The sequence below is a fragment of the Falco biarmicus genome, chromosome 7 (genome assembly GCF_023638135.1).
Source record: "Falco biarmicus isolate bFalBia1 chromosome 7, bFalBia1.pri, whole genome shotgun sequence".
NCBI lineage: Eukaryota > Metazoa > Chordata > Aves > Falconiformes > Falconidae > Falco > Falco biarmicus.
This window is the reverse complement of record NC_079294.1, coordinates 51253190-51272955: the sequence shown is the minus strand read 5'-3', so window position 1 is coordinate 51272955 and position 19766 is coordinate 51253190. Positions and strand designations below refer to the sequence as shown.

The window sequence follows — 19766 nt, the reverse complement described above, 5'->3', positions numbered from 1 at the left end:
TCCATTTTCATGCTCCCACGCCACACCAGCTGAGGCTGATGTAGGCTAGCTCACCTCTGACAAAATAAGGTGTCTGCGACACGCAAAACCCGCTTCTCCACCCCGTCCAAGTGACTGTGTGCCCAGCCCCTCGCCCCGCTGTGTCAAAGAGTGAGTTACCAGTGCTAACTGCTGCTCTTTGATTACTCCGTATGTTCTGCGAGTGCCTGGTTACCATGACTCTAATAAAGCATGTTTGCTTGAGTTTCCTCATGGAATTCTTGCTGGAGGACAGGCCCCTTCCAGGGCAGGTGGTTTACCCGTTTCATCAGTGTGGCCAAACAAATGAGTGTGCTTCAGAGCTGGAGCATATTAACAAATTATTCTCATGCCTGTCATTTTTCTTTTTTCTCTTGCCTGTGTTCTTTTTTCAGATGACTAAGTCGGTTACTAACCCGGAAGAGTTGGGAGGACTTGCATCACAAATGACCAATGACTATGGGCATTTGGCTCTCCAGGGCCGAATGGCTGCAGCTACAGCAGAACCAGAGGAGGTCTGCCAGTTTTAGACCTCTTTATTCTCTGTACACGGTGGCATCAACTTGGGTATTCCTTAATCATAGAGTACGCAGTAAATACAGAGCAAAGTGGCAAGGGCTGCTCACCTTGCTGGGTTGCAGCAGCACGCTTGCAGCCGTCACCAAACACAGTGCATCCCTTGCATGGTCAGAGAGATAACAGGTTTCAAATTGTTAGGTAACGTGTCTTCTTTCCAATGCCTTTGTGACGATTCTAAAATGAATGCAGTGAGTACGTTTCCACTGCCTTTGCTTCGTTAGCCACTTCTGTGCTCTGTATGCGCTGTCCGATGGGCAAACAGATGCGCTGCCGCTGGCCCACTGGCCCTTGGAAGGTGGCACAGGGCAGCACGCCTGTGCCCAGAAGGGTTTCGTTTGGCTGCTGTCATGTGGTTGAAACCGTGATGTGACCGAGTACTCAGGCTACACAGAGCTGTTCCTTTTACGATCTACTTCTATTTTTGCTAAAAAACAGGCTTTAAGACACAAACTGTACACAGCCGGACAAAAAAATTTACTGAGTTTGTTCTCATTGGACGGAAAGGAACTGATGAGAGTAGCGAAATTGTGTGTCTTTTCAAAATGCTGTGAAATCTTAGAATATCAACAGTTATTTACTTGTATGTGTTATAAATACGGTTGACGGAGAGGTACCTGTTTCGGTCTTTGCTCCCGAGCCTGCCCTCCTCCAGCTACGCTCTCCGCTCAGTGTGCCTCCGCACAGTGCTCCAGAGCACGTCTTCACTGCTAACGCACCGCAGTTCCTGCTGCTTGCGTGCACAGCTGTGTAATGATAGGAGTTAGGGCTCACAACAAACTGTTTTCAGTGAACATTTGGAACTTCAAAACGGCTTCGCTTCTGTTTCTCTTCAGCTGTCCCCTTCCTCTCGATACATCTGAATTGTCTGCAGAGCGAGTTTTCCCCGGGAGTGCTATGAATTGGCAGATTTTTAACGACACTTAGGGACTTATGCAAAAGGTGTAACATTTTACTTTGTAAGTGTGGCTTTTTATGCTACAAGCTCATTGTAAGAATTACCCAATCAAAGAGCAGAAACCTCTTGTCAAAACATCTGTCCAGCTTCAGGAAGAAAGAGCTTGTGATAGTAGAGGACAATTCAGTAGACCAGGACAGAACCTCCTAAATGATTTGGGGCTTTCGCTTACAGACAACTTGCAAATACAAAGAAAACTCTTAATTAACGGCTATACAGTTGTCCTTCAATCTCATGTGTTTTGGTAGATTACAAACATACATATGCTTTTGTATCTTGCCTGTAAGCGATTTCAGGTATAACTTCCTGAAAGTGAGATGCAGGCAGCCGGTAGGAGGACAGGTATCTCTGGCTGATGGAACATCTTCCACACCTCAGAGTCAGAACACGGTGCAGGAGGAGCGGGTTCTCCATGCAGTCTGACGTGCCTCATGCTAACAGAGGGATACAGACTATTCACCTCTGGTGTGTTAATGTGTTACAGTAGTTGCTGCACGTACCCTGAGCGCAATTACAGAAATCCTTCCACCTCTCTCTTCTCATTGCATGCCTCTGGTTGTGGAGCATAGACAAACTGTCAAGATGGAGTAAGAGGGTATCTCACTGTCACCAGATGTGTCAGATCATCTAGATTAGACTTTCAAAGAGTTTTTTGACTTGGTAATTTAAACTCCACCACTGATAGACTGAGTGTTTCATGCTCAGGAGCTACATGAAAAGCAACGGCTTGCATTCGACCTGATATTGTTAAATTGAATTACCACTTCTGCATGTTACTTTATGCCTGAAGTTGAAATAATTCCATTTGTGATACTAATGGCTGTGATTCCTGCTTACTCATTAATCCCAATACACATCTATATCCCTGAGTACATGTAGGTACTAAAGCTATCGTGTTTCTAAACAGGGATGATGTAGCTTATGCTGTAGGATTATTAATAAATCAGAAGTAGTGAGGGCAGGATTTTCCACATTTCAGTGCTCCACATGTATGTGGTCTGTTTTGGAGAGTTGAGGCTCTGTGCAAGATTCCCAGACAAACAGGGTCATATACTTTCTGACCCAGTTTCAGCAGTGTAGAGTAATCCAGCTCATGGTGATGGGACGGTTCTGGGCGATGAAGCAGTGTTACTCAAATGTGGTGAGGTTGTGTTACATACACTTGTGAATTACATATGCTTGACTTGAGTACACACCTTACGCCTTCTCTTTCCTGGGGTCCTGTTCACTAGGGCTCCTGTTTCATCAGTAAGCCTTTTGTAGGGTTGTGCTACATGAGTAGATAGCATCACTCCTGACTTTTCTTCTGATCTCTGCAGAGAGTGTAGCGATGGGCGGAATATTGGTAATAAAGATTCACCAGGGTGACCGCATTTCCATTTGTGTTGATGCGATGTACTGGCATGATGTTTATTTATTCACTTTGCTCTTGCTTCCTTTTTCCCTGTACCTCCTTTACCATCTAGATAGGGTTCCAGATCAGGACTCGGGTGCAAGAGCTTGGCCACGGCTGTATCTTTCTTGTGCAAAAAGCTGGAGCTCTCCAAATTTGCCCTACAGACAGCTACACCAAAAGGGAGTTGATAGAATGTGCTCGTGCTGTCACAGAAAAGGTGAGACATAGCTCTGTGTTGCCCCACGGTGTTTGTCTACCAAGCTTCCCCAAGGAGTAAGCCAGTCAAATTGTTTGGGTTCAGGAAAGTTGGGGGTTTGTTTGTGGTTATTTTTTTAACTTCCCATTATAGTACAATATTGGCTGAATTACACTAAATTCTTACTTTCAAGTGTTCAGTGCCATTCAAGTGCTAGATTAGCCCATGATTAGCCCTTGTTCATGTCTCAGAATAAAACCTAAGCCTCATACTAGAGAGACTGGACCAAAACTCCCCTCTAAGCAATGAGATGTCGTTTGTGCCTTATGAGGCACTCCCTGATGGAGTCCATGTGGACGGCCGTAGGTACTGGGACATGGCATTTCATGTAGCAGTGTCCTCCCCTTTTGAGACTGGACCAGGCTAACACACTTATAACTGCATCTTCAGACTGACTGGGACTTCTTGGGTTTTGGAACCGTCCACCTCAAACAGACAGCCTGAGTAACTCTGCTTTGTGGCACCTTGTTGATGGCCTCTCTGTCCTTTTGCTGAGCACAGACATTGAACCTCAGAATCAGTTACTTTTAGATTTCACCAAACATCCATTTGTTCAGCCTGTGTTAATGCGCTCTCAGCTGTACCAATTTTCCACTGTCATTCCCCAGGAGTATCAGCAATTCCAAACCTAGGCAGGGGTAGCCTGTATCTTTTAAGAAGACTTAAAGCTGATAAGGAGAGTAATAATGAATCACAGGGACAACCTATTCAGGGACAGCTTTGAATCAGTACAGGACCTTGGGAAGAACTGTACTGTCAGAAGTCAGTATACGTATCCTCAGTTGTGGATCCTTTCTTGCAAAAGCAGAATTTAGGACCTTAGTGTGGCATGAGAACAGCATCCCAGCTGCGGAGCTTTGTAAGTACAATGTTAATTAGATGAAATGGAGATCTCGAGCTTTTTTAGTGATCAAAAATCTTGCTAGATATAAAGCCATATGTTGTCTTTCTGTAAGTATAACAATATTTAGTATCTGGATTCAGAGTTCTATTTCTCTGATGTTAAAGTTTATATCTGTGAACTGTTGTGATGGGTTGACCCTGGCTGGATGCCAGGTGCCCACCAAAGCTGCTCTGTCACTCCCCTTCTCAACCAGACAGGGGATAGAAAATATAAAGAAAGGCTCGTGGGTCAAGGTAAGGACAGTGAGATCACTCAGCAGCTGCTGCCATGGGCAAAATAGATTCTACTCAGGGAAATTAGGTTAATTTATTAGTGTTCAGGTCAGAATAGGATAATGAGAACTAAAATAAAAACTTAAAACCACGTTCCCCCACCCCTTCCTTCTTCCCAAGCTTAACTTAATTCCCAATGTCCCTACCTCCTCCCCCCGAGCAGCACAGGGAAAGGAGCAATGGGGGTTACAGTCGGTTCATCACATATTTCTGCTGCTCCTTCCTCCTCACTGTCTTTCCCTCCTCCAGCCGGGTCCCTCCCAGGCGGTGCCGTCCTGCAGGCACAGACTGCTCCAGCGTGGGGTCCCCGGGGGGCCACCAGCCCGGCCAGCAAACCCGCCCCAGCCCGGGCTCCCCTCCCCACGGGGCCACAGGTCCTGCCAGGAGCTGCTCCAGCGCAGGCTGCCCCACAGGGTGCCAGCCCCCTTGGGGCACCCCTGCTCCGGCGTGGGGCGCTCCCCGGGCTGGGGGGGATCTGCTCCCCCGTTACCCCCCGGGCTGGGGGCACAGCCTGCCTCACCATGGCCTTCACCGCGGGCTGCCGGGGCATCCCCGCTCTGTGCCTGGAGCACCGCCTGCCCCTGCTGCGCTGGCCCGGGGGCTGCAGGGCTGCTGCTCCCACATCACCTCACTCTTCTGCTGCAGTTTTGTTGTGCAGATTTATTTTTTTCCCCTTCTTAAATCCATTATCCCACCATCATTGATTAGCTTGGCCTTGGCCAGCAGCGGGTCTGTCTTGGAGCCAGCTGGCGTTGGCTCCATTGGACATCGCAGGAGCATCTGGCATCTTCTTGGAGAAGCCACCTCTGTAGCTCCTCTGCTCCCAAACCCTTGACACACAAACCCACTACCACTGCACATGACTCCAGAGGTGCTCAAGGCCAGTGTTTGTTTGCATGCGTTGGGGAAAGAGCAATAGCCCTTGGCTCTGACATTTATCCTGGCAGAAGTTCACCTTTGACCGTATTTCAAGGAAGTTTTAACTGGTGTGCTTCATCCGGTGGTGGACAGATTGTTCATTCTGTCTGAAAAGTGGACTTGCTAGCTGAAGTCCCCTTTAATTGGAGACAATCTTTAGTCATCACACTGATTACTGCACAAAGAGCAAATGCGGGAAAGGGGAAGGAGAGGTTTATTAAAGTCTGCAAAATGACACGGCAGAATTACTTTCCATTGCTGATGCCAGTCATGTTAAAAAGCTCGCTTAATTCAGCATCCCATAATGAGGCTTTCTTCTGATGACCACCTTGCTGCTTTATGTTGTTTCCAGGTCTCCTTAGTTTTATCTGCCCTTCAAGCAGGGAACAAAGGCACACAAGCCTGTATTACTGCGGCTAGTGCCGTGTCTGGGATAATTGCAGACCTGGACACCACTATCATGTTCGCTACTGCTGGAACCCTTAATGCTGAGAACAACGAATCCTTTGCAGACCACAGGTCAGTGTAACTGGAAAAGATGGAAGAGCATGTGCACAGGGTAACACTGGAACTGGCAGAAGTGACCAGCATGTGGAGATAAATATTTACCTTTCTAGATTCCCATGGATGAAATTGAATGAGGCAGTTGAGTGAGAAGAGGCATGGGAAAATTGGGATATTGGTAGAGGACAGCAAACTTCACTTTGGATATTTCTGTGAGGAAAGAATTTTAAAAAGCTGGGGAACATCCACCAAAAGCACTCCTAACAGAAGACCGCAACTGTAGAACTGTTGGGGAGTGGGGGTGGGGTGTTGGGTTTTACTCAAGCCATAGCCTACCATGCGCTGTTACTGCAGTAGCGAAAATTAGCTGTCCATGACACTGAAGAGGAATCTTCTGTATACTTTTTCCCCATAGGTGTTCTTCTCTGTCTGACTATTTGTCTTGCTAAATCATGCTTCTGCTTAATGCTGTTGTGGACAGCAGAGATGGAAATGGCACCGCTGTGCCACGCTTCTCCCCTTCTGGCAGAAATAAGCCTGTTTTCCCTTCAAGTAGCACCTGCAACAAAATAATCCCACAGCATTTTCCATCCCGTTAAGAGATGTGGAGCATCTGAGTGTGAGTTCCTTTGCAGTACAAGCCAGGGCTCCACAGCCAGGGCACCGGCTGCTCCACAGCCTGCCTGGCCCACGCGCGCTTCCCGCCTTGCTGGCTGCTCGAGAAAGAGCAAAGACGCAGTGGTGTGTGAGGTGCTGCCATTCTGCAGACTCAAAGTCAGGGATTTTCATACAGGAGTCATTAATTTCCAGGCTGACTTTTTATATGAACGTGGTTCTAGTTCTCAGTTAACTGGACTTGTTTGTGACAGCTGTACTCAAAACAGTTTCTTCTTTTACCCAAATGTGGCTTTGGATTTGTTGTCCCAGCATGTCAAAGCATGTATATGGTGGGGGGAACCCTGACTAGGCCATGTTCTCTGTGCCTTTTGCCATTCCTGCTACTGCCTTCCTCACAAATAATTATTATCATTTCCTTACGATATGTTGATTAAGGTGGAGGTTTGACAGCTGTTACTTTCCTCACAGCATGGCCAGATTTTCTTTCAGTGTTAAAATGCTCTTCTGATACTGCCCTACCTCATTTCTTTTCAAGATGGGTTCATTTTAATAAACTGCCTTGTATCTAGCCCAAAATATAACGCTACAGTTCTAATAGTCGTAGTTGTGTTCTAGGGGGTTTGTTGGGTTTTTAGCTTTTTTTTTTTTCCTTGCAGCCTGTCCTGTGGTATGTTATCATGAGTGGACGCTGGCATGATGACTTACAATCAGCTCTTTTATGTAGCTGTTAGTCACCATAACATTGAAAAACACGGGGTTTTTTCCTCTTCTCCTTTTCCACTTCCTTCCCTGCTTCCTCTTTTTTTGCTACAGGGAAAACATCCTGAAAACAGCAAAAGCTTTAGTTGAAGATACAAAATTGTTGGTTTCTGGTGCTGCCTCGAGTCAGGACAAACTGGCCCAAGCAGCTCAGTCATCAGCTAACACCATCACTCAACTTGCTGAAGTAGTAAAATTGGGAGCAGCTAGCTTGGGATCCGATGATCCTGAAACACAGGTGAGATGTTGTAAGATTTTTCTGATACTCTTAAAGAGACCAGAGACAGCTTTGAATTGATAAGACTTTGTGAGACTTCTGTTTTTAAGCAACACAACAGGGTTCATTTCTTCTGGGACTTTTCTGGGTTTACCCAGACATCACTCATTTTTTAGAATACATTCAAGAGGTTAAAGCATTGAGTGGAACTAGACGAGCCTTTGTATGACACTTTTGCTTTTATTTCATGGCTGTGTTCCAGCTGGAATGCTTTTAGCAAAGTATTTATCTCTTTTTTACTAAGTTGTGATTGGATCACTGACTCATCCCATTTTTGTTCTAAAGAGCTTGCAAGACTTGCATGGCATGAAGCTGCTTACCCATGAGCTGGGCGCTGGGCGTTACTTGGGTACGTTAACAAGCTCTTGCCATTCTCTAGCTATGTCTGAGTTGGTTTTCATTTAACTCAGTAACTTCAGCCTTCAGTGTCGATTATCTCAAATATTTCCTCAGTCATTTGTTTGGGTCTTGGTGAAAGGGAGGCTGGCAAGCATAGTGCAGGCGTGCCTGTAGTGGTACACAGGAGTTTGGCAAAGCCTGCTCGTTTGCAAAGTGTTCTGAAAGGGATGTGTGTTCTGGTTTGCTTGACCTGTATGATGGACTGAACTTCTGAGTAGCTGTATAGCCTCTTACAGAGGTTCTGCTTCCTTCTCCCTGAAAGACTGTCTCCCTCTTAGCGTGGAGCCATAGCAAGTACGCTGGATCTCTCCGGAGGTGATTTCAGAACTGGTACGCAGCTGTAGCGTTTCACTGTAAGCTTATAATCCATCTGTTTTCTTGCTGTAGTCCCGCTTCCACCCGAAGGGGAAGAACATGGAGAAAAGTAAACCTTTTAGGGAAGCTCAGAGGAAAGAGATCCTACCTGCAATCAGCAATTCCATTTCTTCACAGGAAATAGTCGCTTGTATGGATTCTGACTAGTTGTATGAAATACTGCAGCTGTCAGCACAGCTTTTACTCTTCCAGAATATTATGTGTTTTATTGGGCTAGAGGAAGGAAGGGCGGTACTATTTATGTACCAGTAGTAGACCTTTTTTTCTTTTTTTTTTAATCTGTGTTCTAAAAGTTACTCCCTCATCCAGGCTATCGTTTTCTTGCCTGAGGCTTATGGCTGTTTCTCAATCCTATAGGTTGTCCTGATCAATGCTATCAAGGATGTTGCAAAGGCCCTTTCTGATCTCATTGGTGCTACCAAAGGAGCTGCCAGCAAACCAGCAGATGATCCATCCATGTACCAGCTAAAAGGTGCTGCCAAGGTAAAACCTTATTCTTACATTATTTGGAAGTATCTGTGGATAGACATGCGAACCTTGCATTTCAGCATTTTCTGATTGCCTGAAATCTCGTCTCTGTTTGTTTCATTATCATCCTGGCATGATATAGAAAAATGACACTGTTGAGTTTCCATGAAGCTGCAGTTTTTGTAGGCTGTCAGATGACTTCTGTGTTTTTGATGAAAGAACTGTAATCTTTTCTGAAAAGAAGCTTCTTTCATTTGCAAGCCCGTATCTGAGGGCAGGTTCTCCTTTAATAATGTTATAGGCTAAAATTTGACCAGTATAAAATCATACCTAAATACAACATTCTAACAAATGACATATGCTCAGGGTAAACATGTGGCCTCCTTATTCAGACCTTGCAGCTTTAGGAATGGGGGAGAAGGGGAGGGAGGAAGGCGGGGCGGGGGGGTGGGCGTGGGTAGGGTAACATCTATAACATGAAAGCAAAATAGGAAAATATAATATTATTTCTGACACCAGTCTCCTGGATCTTCCCAGGAAGTACATGGGTATCAAAGCTCAAAACTCACACAGATTACACCATACCTGGGATATCTTTGTGCATTATTTCCCCTGCAACCGAGATGTATTACCACAGTCACCTCGCAAAGATCCTGTGGCTTCGTGTCTACAAAATGTTCTCAGATGTGGCGATTTAGGCAGCGTTACTTCTGCTTTCACATTACGAGAGTGTCATGTTAGCTTCTAACTTGGCTGGAAGCTCTTCTCACTCTCATGTATGTTGCTTACCAGCAAGACCTGTGCACCTCTTCCTTCAGAGCACCTGGTAACAACAGTGTATGTTGAGATGCTGCTCGAGAATGACCCATCTAGTCAAGAAAAGCGGCTTCATGGCTCTTCCTGCTGTGAAGGGCTTGCTGTGTTTTAAGTCATAATTGTCAAGAAGCTGGCCTTTCTGTCCCTTCTGTTTTCATTCTAGCTATCATGTGTATCTCAGCATGCTGAGGTATAGGAAGGGTGTAGTTATTGCAGTGATAGTTGGGCTGTTCTGCATCAGGACTCTTGGGTTTGTCATGGGAACAGCAACACTGATTCTGTATCTGCGCTGGGCTTGAGCCTGGTGTTTGGCCGCTTGCTCACCTGGGGTCTTATCTGATCCTGGAGAACATACCCGGTGAATTTCAAAAAGAAATACCATGCCTCGGTTCACGTCTCTTTCAACGTGCAGTGTGAGACATGTGGGAAGAAAAGACACTAACACAAGCAATCTGTGTAAGAGACCTACCCTGGAAATGTTGTGCATTTTCCATTTTTTTGGTAAAATTTTTGTCGGAACACGTACACTTCAGATGGTATCGCTCTGCGGTTATTTGTGCTACGTTTCTACAGTTTACAAGGAGCTTTCAGGAACTGCCCAGAGGAGAGCTGCTGTTAGGTCCCTGACAAGTGTCGTTTGTGAAGCCTCTTAGAAGTAAGGACGGTACCTAGCTTAACTTGCCTTGTTTCATGCCCTGCTGTCTCTGAAAAATAGGAGGAAGGCATCACATGGTTTTGTTTTCACCTCTCTCTTCTTCAGGTGATGGTAACAAATGTCACATCGCTTTTGAAGACTGTTAAAGCAGTGGAAGATGAAGCTACTCGGGGGACAAGAGCTCTTGAGGCCACAATCGAGTACATCAAACAGGAACTCACGGTACGGAACAAAATAGCCATACGTGGCAGTTCTGAAAGTGTGCTCTTACACTTCAGCCGGCCTGCCCAGGCACTCCTCCTCACGCTACACTTTGCTGCTGTGCAGCGCGTGTTTGGTTCTCTCTACCTGTTGCAAATCATCTGTGAAAGTACGATTACAAGGCCGCTTCAGCCTGTCTGCTTTCAGATCCTGCCGGCCCCCGCTTTAAGATTTGAGATGCTACTGCCGTGTACACATCTGGAAGCAATGAACAGCTTCTTTGTTCTTTAGATGTTAAGTTTTCACCACCGATATTCTTTTTGGAGTCTAATGCTGTTCACTTATTTTTTGGTCCCGGCTTTGGTAACGTTTCCTCAGCATCATAGCCATACTGCATCTGCAGTTTAATCTTGTTTCTGGTTTTCCTTTATTATGAAATGATAGTTTATTACAAAAGGAAGTGATACATGGCCTGCTAACTGATACTCTGTCTGAGCAGGAATTAAGAATAGCATGGAATTCTCTCCCAGATTAGGTGTTAGACCATGACAATTGGTTTCCTTCCTCTTAAGATACAGAAGTATAGCCTCCAGGTGCAGCTTTCAGTTATTCTTTTTACTAGTACACCTGTCAGTGACATAAATTAATACCTGTGTGTCTATGAAAAAGCCTGATTTTTTTCCCCCCTCCTTTACTTACAGTCCATTTTTATGAAGAACCTATAGATGCAGTCTTCAGAAAATATTTTGTTGCATAATCTGTGGCTTAGCAGTTCTTACTGCAACAGCACTGGCACAGCTTTGCCTTGTAAGATGCCCTCCGTAAAACATGTATTTTTCATTGTGTGAGCAATGCTGTTGTAATGAAGAAATAACCCTTGTTTATTTTAAATTTATTTTTTTTAAAATACCTGTACATAGCTGTTGGAAGCTCATACAGTGGTAAAAACTCCTGATTCAGTATCTGATCAGGAATGTTCTGTATGGTGCCTAGTGCACATTACTGTCGTGTATCCTCATGAAGGCCTGGCCGCATTCTCCTTCCTTCCCGTAACTGACCTAAAATGGGTCCAGATCTGTCACTGAAGGGTTGTGCAGTACCACATCTGCTTTCTCAGTCTGGTTGGTATCTCTTTGAAATGTTCTTCCTTTTCCTTCTGTCAGCATTGCAAAGGAATGGGTCTGCAGCAGTGGTGGCGTCATCCCTTTCACAGGGAGAAAAGCGGAGTGCTAGGAGAGGGTCGAGGGGAACCGGGATGACACATCTGTGCTCAAGAACATGTGTCAGGCTTGACTTGGAACTCCAGGGACTGAATCTGAGCAACACTGAGGGATGTCCTTCACATATTTAACTAGACTTTATTTTTTAACACCAATTCCATTTCTGGAGAGAGAAAGTGGAATAATTGATGAACCAGGAGCATGGGATAGACCAGGCTCATATTTGTCCAGACATTTCGTTTTGTAACCACCACCCTACTTAGGTTGCATGTAGTCAAGAAACTGATTAATTGTGCTCTCCAAATTGCCCCTGCACACTAAAAGAATGGCAAGCAAATACAGACTAAAGCTTGGGAAAAGGAAATTTAAGATAAAAGTGAGGTTACCCAGCTCTTATTACCTACATCTTACCACAGTTTACATATTCCAGTATTGATGAGAGCAGTGTGTACTGTCAGATAATTTGAAGTATTTTCACACGATTCACGCTGCAAAATCATATCTTCAGGTTTCTGAGCAAGACTAAGTATAGCATGAGAGACAACGCTCCACCTCCACATTTATTAAGAGCCATTTGGATATTTTAGCGATGTTCTCAGGCTGTCCTGCACAGTGCTATCAACAAGGGCTTGGAAGGCCCAGCTTTTGCAGGGGAAGGATCTCCTCATGTGAGTAGACCAGCCTAAGCAGCAGTCAGGATGAAAAAAGAATTTAATTAAATGAATAGTAATTCTCTTGATTCTGTAACGCTCTGAACAGCTGTCTGTAACAAACTGTCACCCAGGTAGTTAAATATCAGATGAGACGAATGGGTTAACCTTTTTTTGTGTGCTTCCCTCAGCTATTGTTTCTCTCTGCTGTCTGTAGGTGAGCAGGCTTATCAGGACCAGACTCATGTCAACCAAGAATGATACTCAAGTGCTCTGAATATGTTTCTAATTTCCTGCTGTTCAAAGGCTGCTTCCATGTGCTGTCTCTTTGTTGTGGTGGTTCTGCCTGGGCTTGAATGGTATCAGGCTTTCCTTCTGCTTTCACTTTTAGGTGTTTCAGTCAAGCGAGGTTCCAGAAAAGACATCATCACCTGAAGAATCAATCCGGATGACGAAAGGAATCACCATGGCAACTGCCAAAGCTGTTGCAGCTGGGAACTCGTGCAGACAGGAGGATGTGATTGCCACAGCAAATCTGAGCCGCAAAGCAGTGGCTGACATGCTAACAGCTTGTAAGGTAAAAATCCACTTCCTTGCCTAAGACTGATTTTTTTTTTTTTTTCTTCTGTGTGCCTCTATTCCATTGAATGTTATAGTTTCTGTTCCATTTCTTTTTATTAATGCCTTACTTTTCAGATGAGAAAGTTAATGGTTATGATGATTTTAAGGGAACATCTCTCTCAGAAAGGATTTTCTGTGCTATGCACAAAAAAAGCAGCACTAATATTGACTGGTTTCTTTTTGAGAAAATGAGAAGTTTAATTTGGCCTGAAATTTCCTAGTTTTCAGTCTCCTATTACACTGGAAGACAAACAATCTGTGCAAGTAGTAGATTATATGAATAATCCTATGGTCACAAATTCATTATTTCTAGGAAAAGTGAAAGGAATGATGAAAGGAATTACTCGGGTCTATTTTTAGTAATCCTTTCCCCTCTAACGAAACCTGTCGATTTGCTCGATTTCTTCTGTGCTTTTCAAAAATGTGGTTTGCTTTTGCACTAAAAATATTGGTACCCTGTTTTCTACACTTGCTTGAGCTAAACAACTTTCAAAAACTGATTTGCAAAACGGGGGGGAAAGTGTATGTCATATAAATGGCTGTTATGCTGTTTGTCTTTGTTATGTTGATAAAGATCTAGGCATAAATCTAAAAAAAAAGGGGGGATTGTAAAGATCTCATTACTTTTGGTCTTTAGTAGTAATCCAAAAATGCCTTTACCTGTAAATTATATTTATGTACTTTTGCCTTTACACCTACAGAAGATGACAGTAAAACAGTGGTGGCTCTTTGTGAGGGGTGTGATTTTCAGTATTGGGTCAAATCCTAATTGTCTGCATCAGTCCCAGATTAATTTTAGCCTAATGCTGCCCAGCTGAAAAGGTTAATTTTGGTTTTAGAATGATCCTTATACAGAAGTGCAAGTCCTAACTGGATTTATACAAAACCACTGATTTAAACTTTATTTTGACTTCATTTTCTAACAGGGTTTTTAGTGTTTGAGAGCTCTTGACCACTTTGCATGCTTCAGATTTTGATTCTGTCCTCTCCACTCAACAAACTCAGGTCAACAAAGCAAAGCAGCTCTGATTTGCATGGGAAAATTAAACAGCTGTGCTATTTACATGAGAGCTACTGTAGCCTAATATGTCTTAGGTACAGTCCAGTTAAATGAAACTTCTAAGGGAGGCTAAGTTGTGCAGCATCCTGACAAAGCAATTCAGACATGAGTTCGAGTGCTGAGGTGCACTAAACATCCCTTGTCGTTTGGAAGTGGCTAGCACAGACACATTTTTGTTTCGATGTCTCCAGACAGGCAGCAAAATCTTAGGAACAGAATCCTCTGTTTCAAAAAATGTTACAAACGCACACCATAATACACAGCCCAATATGTAATTATGAGCATTCACCTTTTTATGTTTGTATTTGTTCCCAACTAATTTAATGGTTTAGGAGTTTATGCATTGCAAGTGGCCGTCAGGATGAAAGTTCCTGCAAACCGAGCAGTGAAGGTCTGGGATGTTGGAAAAGCATTCATGATCTCCCAGGGAATTACCTTCACAAAGAAAGCCATCTACAGAAGGAAGATAGCTGGGAATCATTTTACTTAACTTTAATAAGACACTGACAAGGAGTAAGATCCAGTTTGATCTTGTCTGGCTTTCCTAAAATTAAGAGCAGTTACTGGGCAAACAGGAATAAAAGTCTCCAGGTATACTAATTTCATGCACTGTCTAAAATGTGTGACAAAATAGCCATGTCATTTAACAAAGCTTTTAAATCTACAGTTTGTACCAGACTTATTTAGAAAATCCTGTTTCTACAGATTTTGCTCAGAGACTTAGAAATCTTATGCCATTCATTTCTACAAATTGATTGCTGTATATGGCATTTCCATAATAAGCCACATCCCTTGATTTTTAGAGGTAGGAACCAGCAGTCCTAGCCTCACTATGCCATAAAAGCTGTGCAATGCAGTGCAACTCGGTTGTTGTGATAGACGACAAATACTGGAGGGGACTCTGGTGTGATTAAGCTGGTCTGTACAATAAGCACTGACAAATAACCAGATTTTGTGTCCTTTGGGCCAAGACAAAAATGCACATATATCATCTATGGTATACAACATAGCTCAGACTTCCCTGGTGTTAGGAATTTAAATTTAAGTTCTGTTTTATTGCCAACTGCCTAAGGCAAGTCGTATAAGGGATTTGACTTATTAGCAGTTGTGTGTGTGCTTGTGCTTGTTCTGCTATACATGAATTTACAGTGCTCATTACTAATTCTATGCTTATAAGTAGATGCCATTTCAAAAGACAATGAGGTTGACTACTGCGGGATATAATGAACCAAGACAACTCTTATTAAAGTCAGTGGAAACACTGTAATTACATTTATTGAAGGTTAGAGCAGGCCCTAAGTTAATAACAATTTCTGTCTTTATTACCTATTTGTATAAAATAATGACTATGCAGTAAGTAACCTGTGCATAATATCACTATTTTTAATGATTGCTACTGGAAAGGAAACAGGTCCATCAAAAGCATAGAAAATAATTGCAGTGAGTAATGTCTTAGATCGTTGCGTAGCCGGTAGATTGAGGCAAGCGATTACTCATCTTTTCTCACCACCCTTCAGCCTGTGTCCAGAATGCTGTGCCCAGTTTGGGGCTCCCCGAAGAAGAAGGGCACTGACAGAACTGGAGCAAGCTCAGGAGCCCGCCGGGGGGGGCTGGGCAGGAACATGGGTGCTGCGAGGAGGTGCTGAGCTACCTGCTCAGCTGGGCCAGAGGGGGCTTGGGGGCACCTGGCAGCGGCCCTCAGACCTCCCGGGAGGCTGCTGAGAGGGCACCACGTTGGGCTGTGTGCCGAGGTGCGTGGCGGGGCAGTGGAATGGTGGTTGAACACTGACACACAGGCACTGCCAGTCACTCCACTGCGGGGAACATTTAGCACTGGGACAGGGGCCTGAAGAAGATATGACATCTCCATCTTTGGAGGCTTGCAAAGACCCAAGTGATCTGGTTGGAATTTAATCTTGACCTAGCTTTAGGCAGGAGGATGGACATTGCGAATTCTCCAGGTTCCTTCAAACAACACTGATCTGATTTTTTTATATTTTTTATTTTTGATATTTATTTATTTCTTATTCTGGCTATCTCGGTACATTTTACCTCCAAAAGTTGTTGATCTGTGCTGACTGGCGAGAAGTTGTAGTACCAGAGTCAAGTAGCGCTTGCTGCCTTACTGTTTCACAAGCACATGAAGGTAAAATGAGGGCTGAGAGTGGAGAGACGCCTCAACGTGAGGAAATCGATGTGTGGTCTGGTCCTTTGGACATATGTTTCCATTTGAGATGCTTGGGCAGCCTTTCTGTGCAAGTCTGGAAAAGTAAACATTTTGAGGTGGATTTTTTTAGGGTTTGGTTTGGTTTTTTGCAAGTCCTAACTGGTGGAGTGAGATGCCTGTTGGGATGTTCCTGGGGTAGAAAAATGTCTTCCTAAAAGGACTTTGTCACCTCTTTGCTCTGCTGTGAGTGGATGGTTTGTTTTAAGAGTCATTGAACCTTGAAAATGGTCCCAAAATATTACGGTGTCAGTCTTGGCTATGTGTGCAAAGCATAACAGGGAGTCTGTATCCCTCTCCGACAGGTGTTTGCTCTAACTGCTCATGTAACGGTGTTCCAAGTGCACAAGAGGCGTATCGGGGTGCTTGCCGTGTATTCATAGGAAACTCGGGGGGGTTAAAAATGAAAAATAAGCTGTTCTGAATGTTTTTGACTTCTGGAGCTTGTTTGAAGATTGGGAAAATCCTGTCCCGTTCCTTCCCACATCCTTTCCCTTCAGATTACTGGCTGAGCCGATGAAGAGGTGACGGGGCTAACGAGTTTCTGCTGAACTTGAACTTCCCAGTAGAGGGAACCCACAGCCCAGCTCCAGCAGGGTGCAGGGGGGTGGGGGGCTGCGGTGAGCGAGCCGTGCCCGGCCCCACGGGAGGGACCAGGCTGCGGGGTGGCAGGAGCTCTTCCCTGCGAGGAAATGCTAATTTTTAAGATGTTTAGGAAGTTTCACTTGTCAACGACTAGCACTTCTGTTCAGTAAAAAAGTTCCCTAGCAGTTTATTTTAGAAAATCCAAGGCTTGAAGAGGCTGCAGTTTTCACTCGTTATTAAGAATGAAAGGGTTGAATTAGTCAGGCTTATGTCGGATATTATACTTGGTGGAAATCCTCAAGAAGCCGAAGAACTGACTCTGCTGCTGCCTCTCCCTCTGTAAACAGATGTTTCCAGCAGTGCCTGTTGCTGTCTATAATCCCTGTGTCAGGCAGAAGCCGTTCATAAGCTCATGCTTACAGAGTGGTACCGGGTGACAAAAGGCAGCCAGCGCTGGCTGGGGCGGGTGGGGGGTGGTGGGGTTTGTCTCATGGAATAACGATATCCTGGCACTTGGTAGCATTTTTCGTCTGCCATTTGCAAACGGGGGTGAGGGGACCCCACTGCCCCTGCGCTGGGGGCACTGGCCTGTGCGTGGGGCCCAGCCCAGCGCTCCGGTCTCAAAACTGGGTGACTGCTTCTGCCTTCGTTCCTTGGTGGTAGGCCGTACAGGCTTACAATAAAAAAAAAGTTCTAGCATATTTCTTACCGGTAAGATGTAAACAGCCATTTGTGGGTAACAAAACTGCACTTCCACTTTTTGTTTTCGTTGGTATTAATAAAAAAAGAAGAGCCCCAAGAGCACAACCTTTACACTGTAGAACAGTATATATGCAGCCCAAGAGCCCAGCCCAGCCCCGAGGTGTTTTCCAAGCAATGTTTTCATTAGAAGAAATTGTAAATCCTCCTGTATTTTCAGGTGGTTCAAAGGTTTCCTCTATTTGTTCTCAACTGGCAGAAAGAAGTAGCGCTGCTGCTGACAGTACCTAAGGAGGGACACAAGGAAGGACAGCAGCTGCACACCGGGGCAGGAGGATGTGCTGATAAAAGGACAAGTGTTCCCTGTGCCACTCTCGGAACGGGAGCGCTGGTGCTCTCGGAGCGCAGTTTGCTTACACCTTCCCAACAGATAGGGCTGGTTCTGGAGCTCAAATGTCATTTGCACATTATGAAAAATCCCTTCCCTTCTCTTTCCCCTGTCTCTTCCCTGTGATGACCTCCTCTTGTGGGAGCAGTTTTGGGGTCCTAATGTTGTTTTGCCTCCTCAGCAAGCATCATATCACCCAGATGTGAGTGAAGAAGTTCGAGAGAGAGCCCTGCGCTTCGGAACAGAATGTACCCTGGGATACCTGGAACTCCTGGAACATGTTCTCCTGGTAAGAAGTTGTCTGCATGCAGGTATATATATCTCTGACCTCTTTCTAGAGTGGCTGCTAGTGACACATTTTTATCAGTCCGTCACAAGATTAGGAACAGTTTTGTTATTCAGGAAAAGCAAGCTAAAGTAAACTCAGTACTTCAGCCCAAACTGTGAGACAGATGGAAAACTGGGAGTACTCAAATGGGACTGAATTCTGGATCAGATCTGGTGGCAGTATGGGTCCTGACCTAAAAATGTTCCTTGACAAAGAAATTAAAAGACGACATTTTGGCATTCTTTCAAGCCTACTGTAAGCATTAGACATACTAAGCATGCCCCTGCCCCCCAGGCCAAGGTGGTTGCATTATCTGTATGAAGGCACTTTTACGTGCATTTTGCAGTTGCCAACCCCCAGGCCCTGGGCAGCACAGCCTCTCAGAGCTTCACAGCTCCTGCCAGGCGTGACACCCCAAAGCTCTGCGCAGAACTGCACTCGGGTCCAGACTTGGGAATCCTGCTCTCAGGTGGCTATTCTTGACCATACGCAATGATCACGTAATATATTGTTCCTTGGTTGCTGTTACATTTTAGGCAGCAATAATGTGTGTTTGAACTAACATTTGTGAGATATGAAGTTTCTGGAGGTGACTTAAATCAGCAGTCAGCTTCACGAAATACCAGAGATTTAAGTGGCTTTAAGCTGACATATTACAGTCTCTAAAACTGAGATTTGCAGCCCCTAACTGCAGATCAGCAAATCCAAGTCAGCTTTACTGCTGGGAATACATCATGTCTAATCGTCTACATCACCTCGTTAAAATACACGTAACATAGAAGGAAAGTCACAGTTATGCTTGCCACTAGCAGGAAAAATGGTTCAAGAAAAGTTGAACTTGTTAATGTAATTCCTAGAGCTGCATAGCAGTAAGTAATTTAGCATTAGGGGTGTGATCCATTTTTAGTTTAGAAGTACTTTAGGGACTTTTTCAGACTTGGTCTCCCAAACTCAGTCATAGTATTTATTTCAGACTCTACGCCAGAACAGACCGAAGACTTGAGTCAATTTTTGCTCATTTTATTTTCTTCTTTCTGCTTAAGGAAAGAAGCTTAAGGTAGGAAAGGCCTGTTCCTCCACTGTTCCTCCAATAAAGCAGAACATGCTTTCCTCACCTTAGGCTGCTTTACTTTCAGGGCCTTAAAGCAATGAGAAAATTCCCCCCCTCCCCCCCCCCCCCCCCCCATGTTTGCTGCCTTAGAAAGCTGACTCTGGCCCAGATCACAGCCACAATTAAAGGGCATAATGTCTGCATGGGATGGTGACTTCATCATGAGTCTTTGCTGAAGTCTGTCTAGAACTAGTCACATACACACACAATATATCCATACTGTGCACCATAAAAGTAAACAAGATCTGGAAGGTAGATGAAAAAAGATCCCTTTTGGAGGAGCATTGACCCACGTAAGTGACAAACTTTGTGCCCTAGGGATTTTTGCCTTTTCCCCTCAGTTCCAGCTCTTGCGAGCTGCAGCAGAGGCACAGTCTAGATGCAGCCCCAATGATACGTTGGCTTGTTCCATGGTTACCCGAGCTGTTCTCCTGCCATACAGTCTTGCTAACTTAACATCCTAACCCACATTTCTTCGGCTCAGATAAAAATGATAGCTAGATGGTTTCA

General features: G+C 44.6%; 1 protein-coding gene across 4 annotated transcripts in view; it reads left to right on the top strand.

Annotated features, from left to right (window-relative positions):
• The window catches only part of TLN2 (talin 2), a 203834-nt gene that overhangs the window by 159409 nt on the left and 24659 nt on the right, over positions 1-19766 (top strand). For all 4 annotated transcript variants that reach the window (XM_056345115.1, XM_056345117.1, XM_056345114.1 and 1 more), the window contains 8 exons: positions 414-533; positions 3019-3165; positions 5651-5817; positions 7234-7417; positions 8588-8713; positions 10275-10391; positions 12632-12817; positions 17999-18106. In XM_056345115.1, the coding sequence (XP_056201090.1) occupies positions 414-533; positions 3019-3165; positions 5651-5817; positions 7234-7417; positions 8588-8713; positions 10275-10391; positions 12632-12817; positions 17999-18106 (1155 nt within the window). The remainder of the gene's footprint in view (positions 1-413; positions 534-3018; positions 3166-5650; positions 5818-7233; positions 7418-8587; positions 8714-10274; positions 10392-12631; positions 12818-17998; positions 18107-19766) is intronic.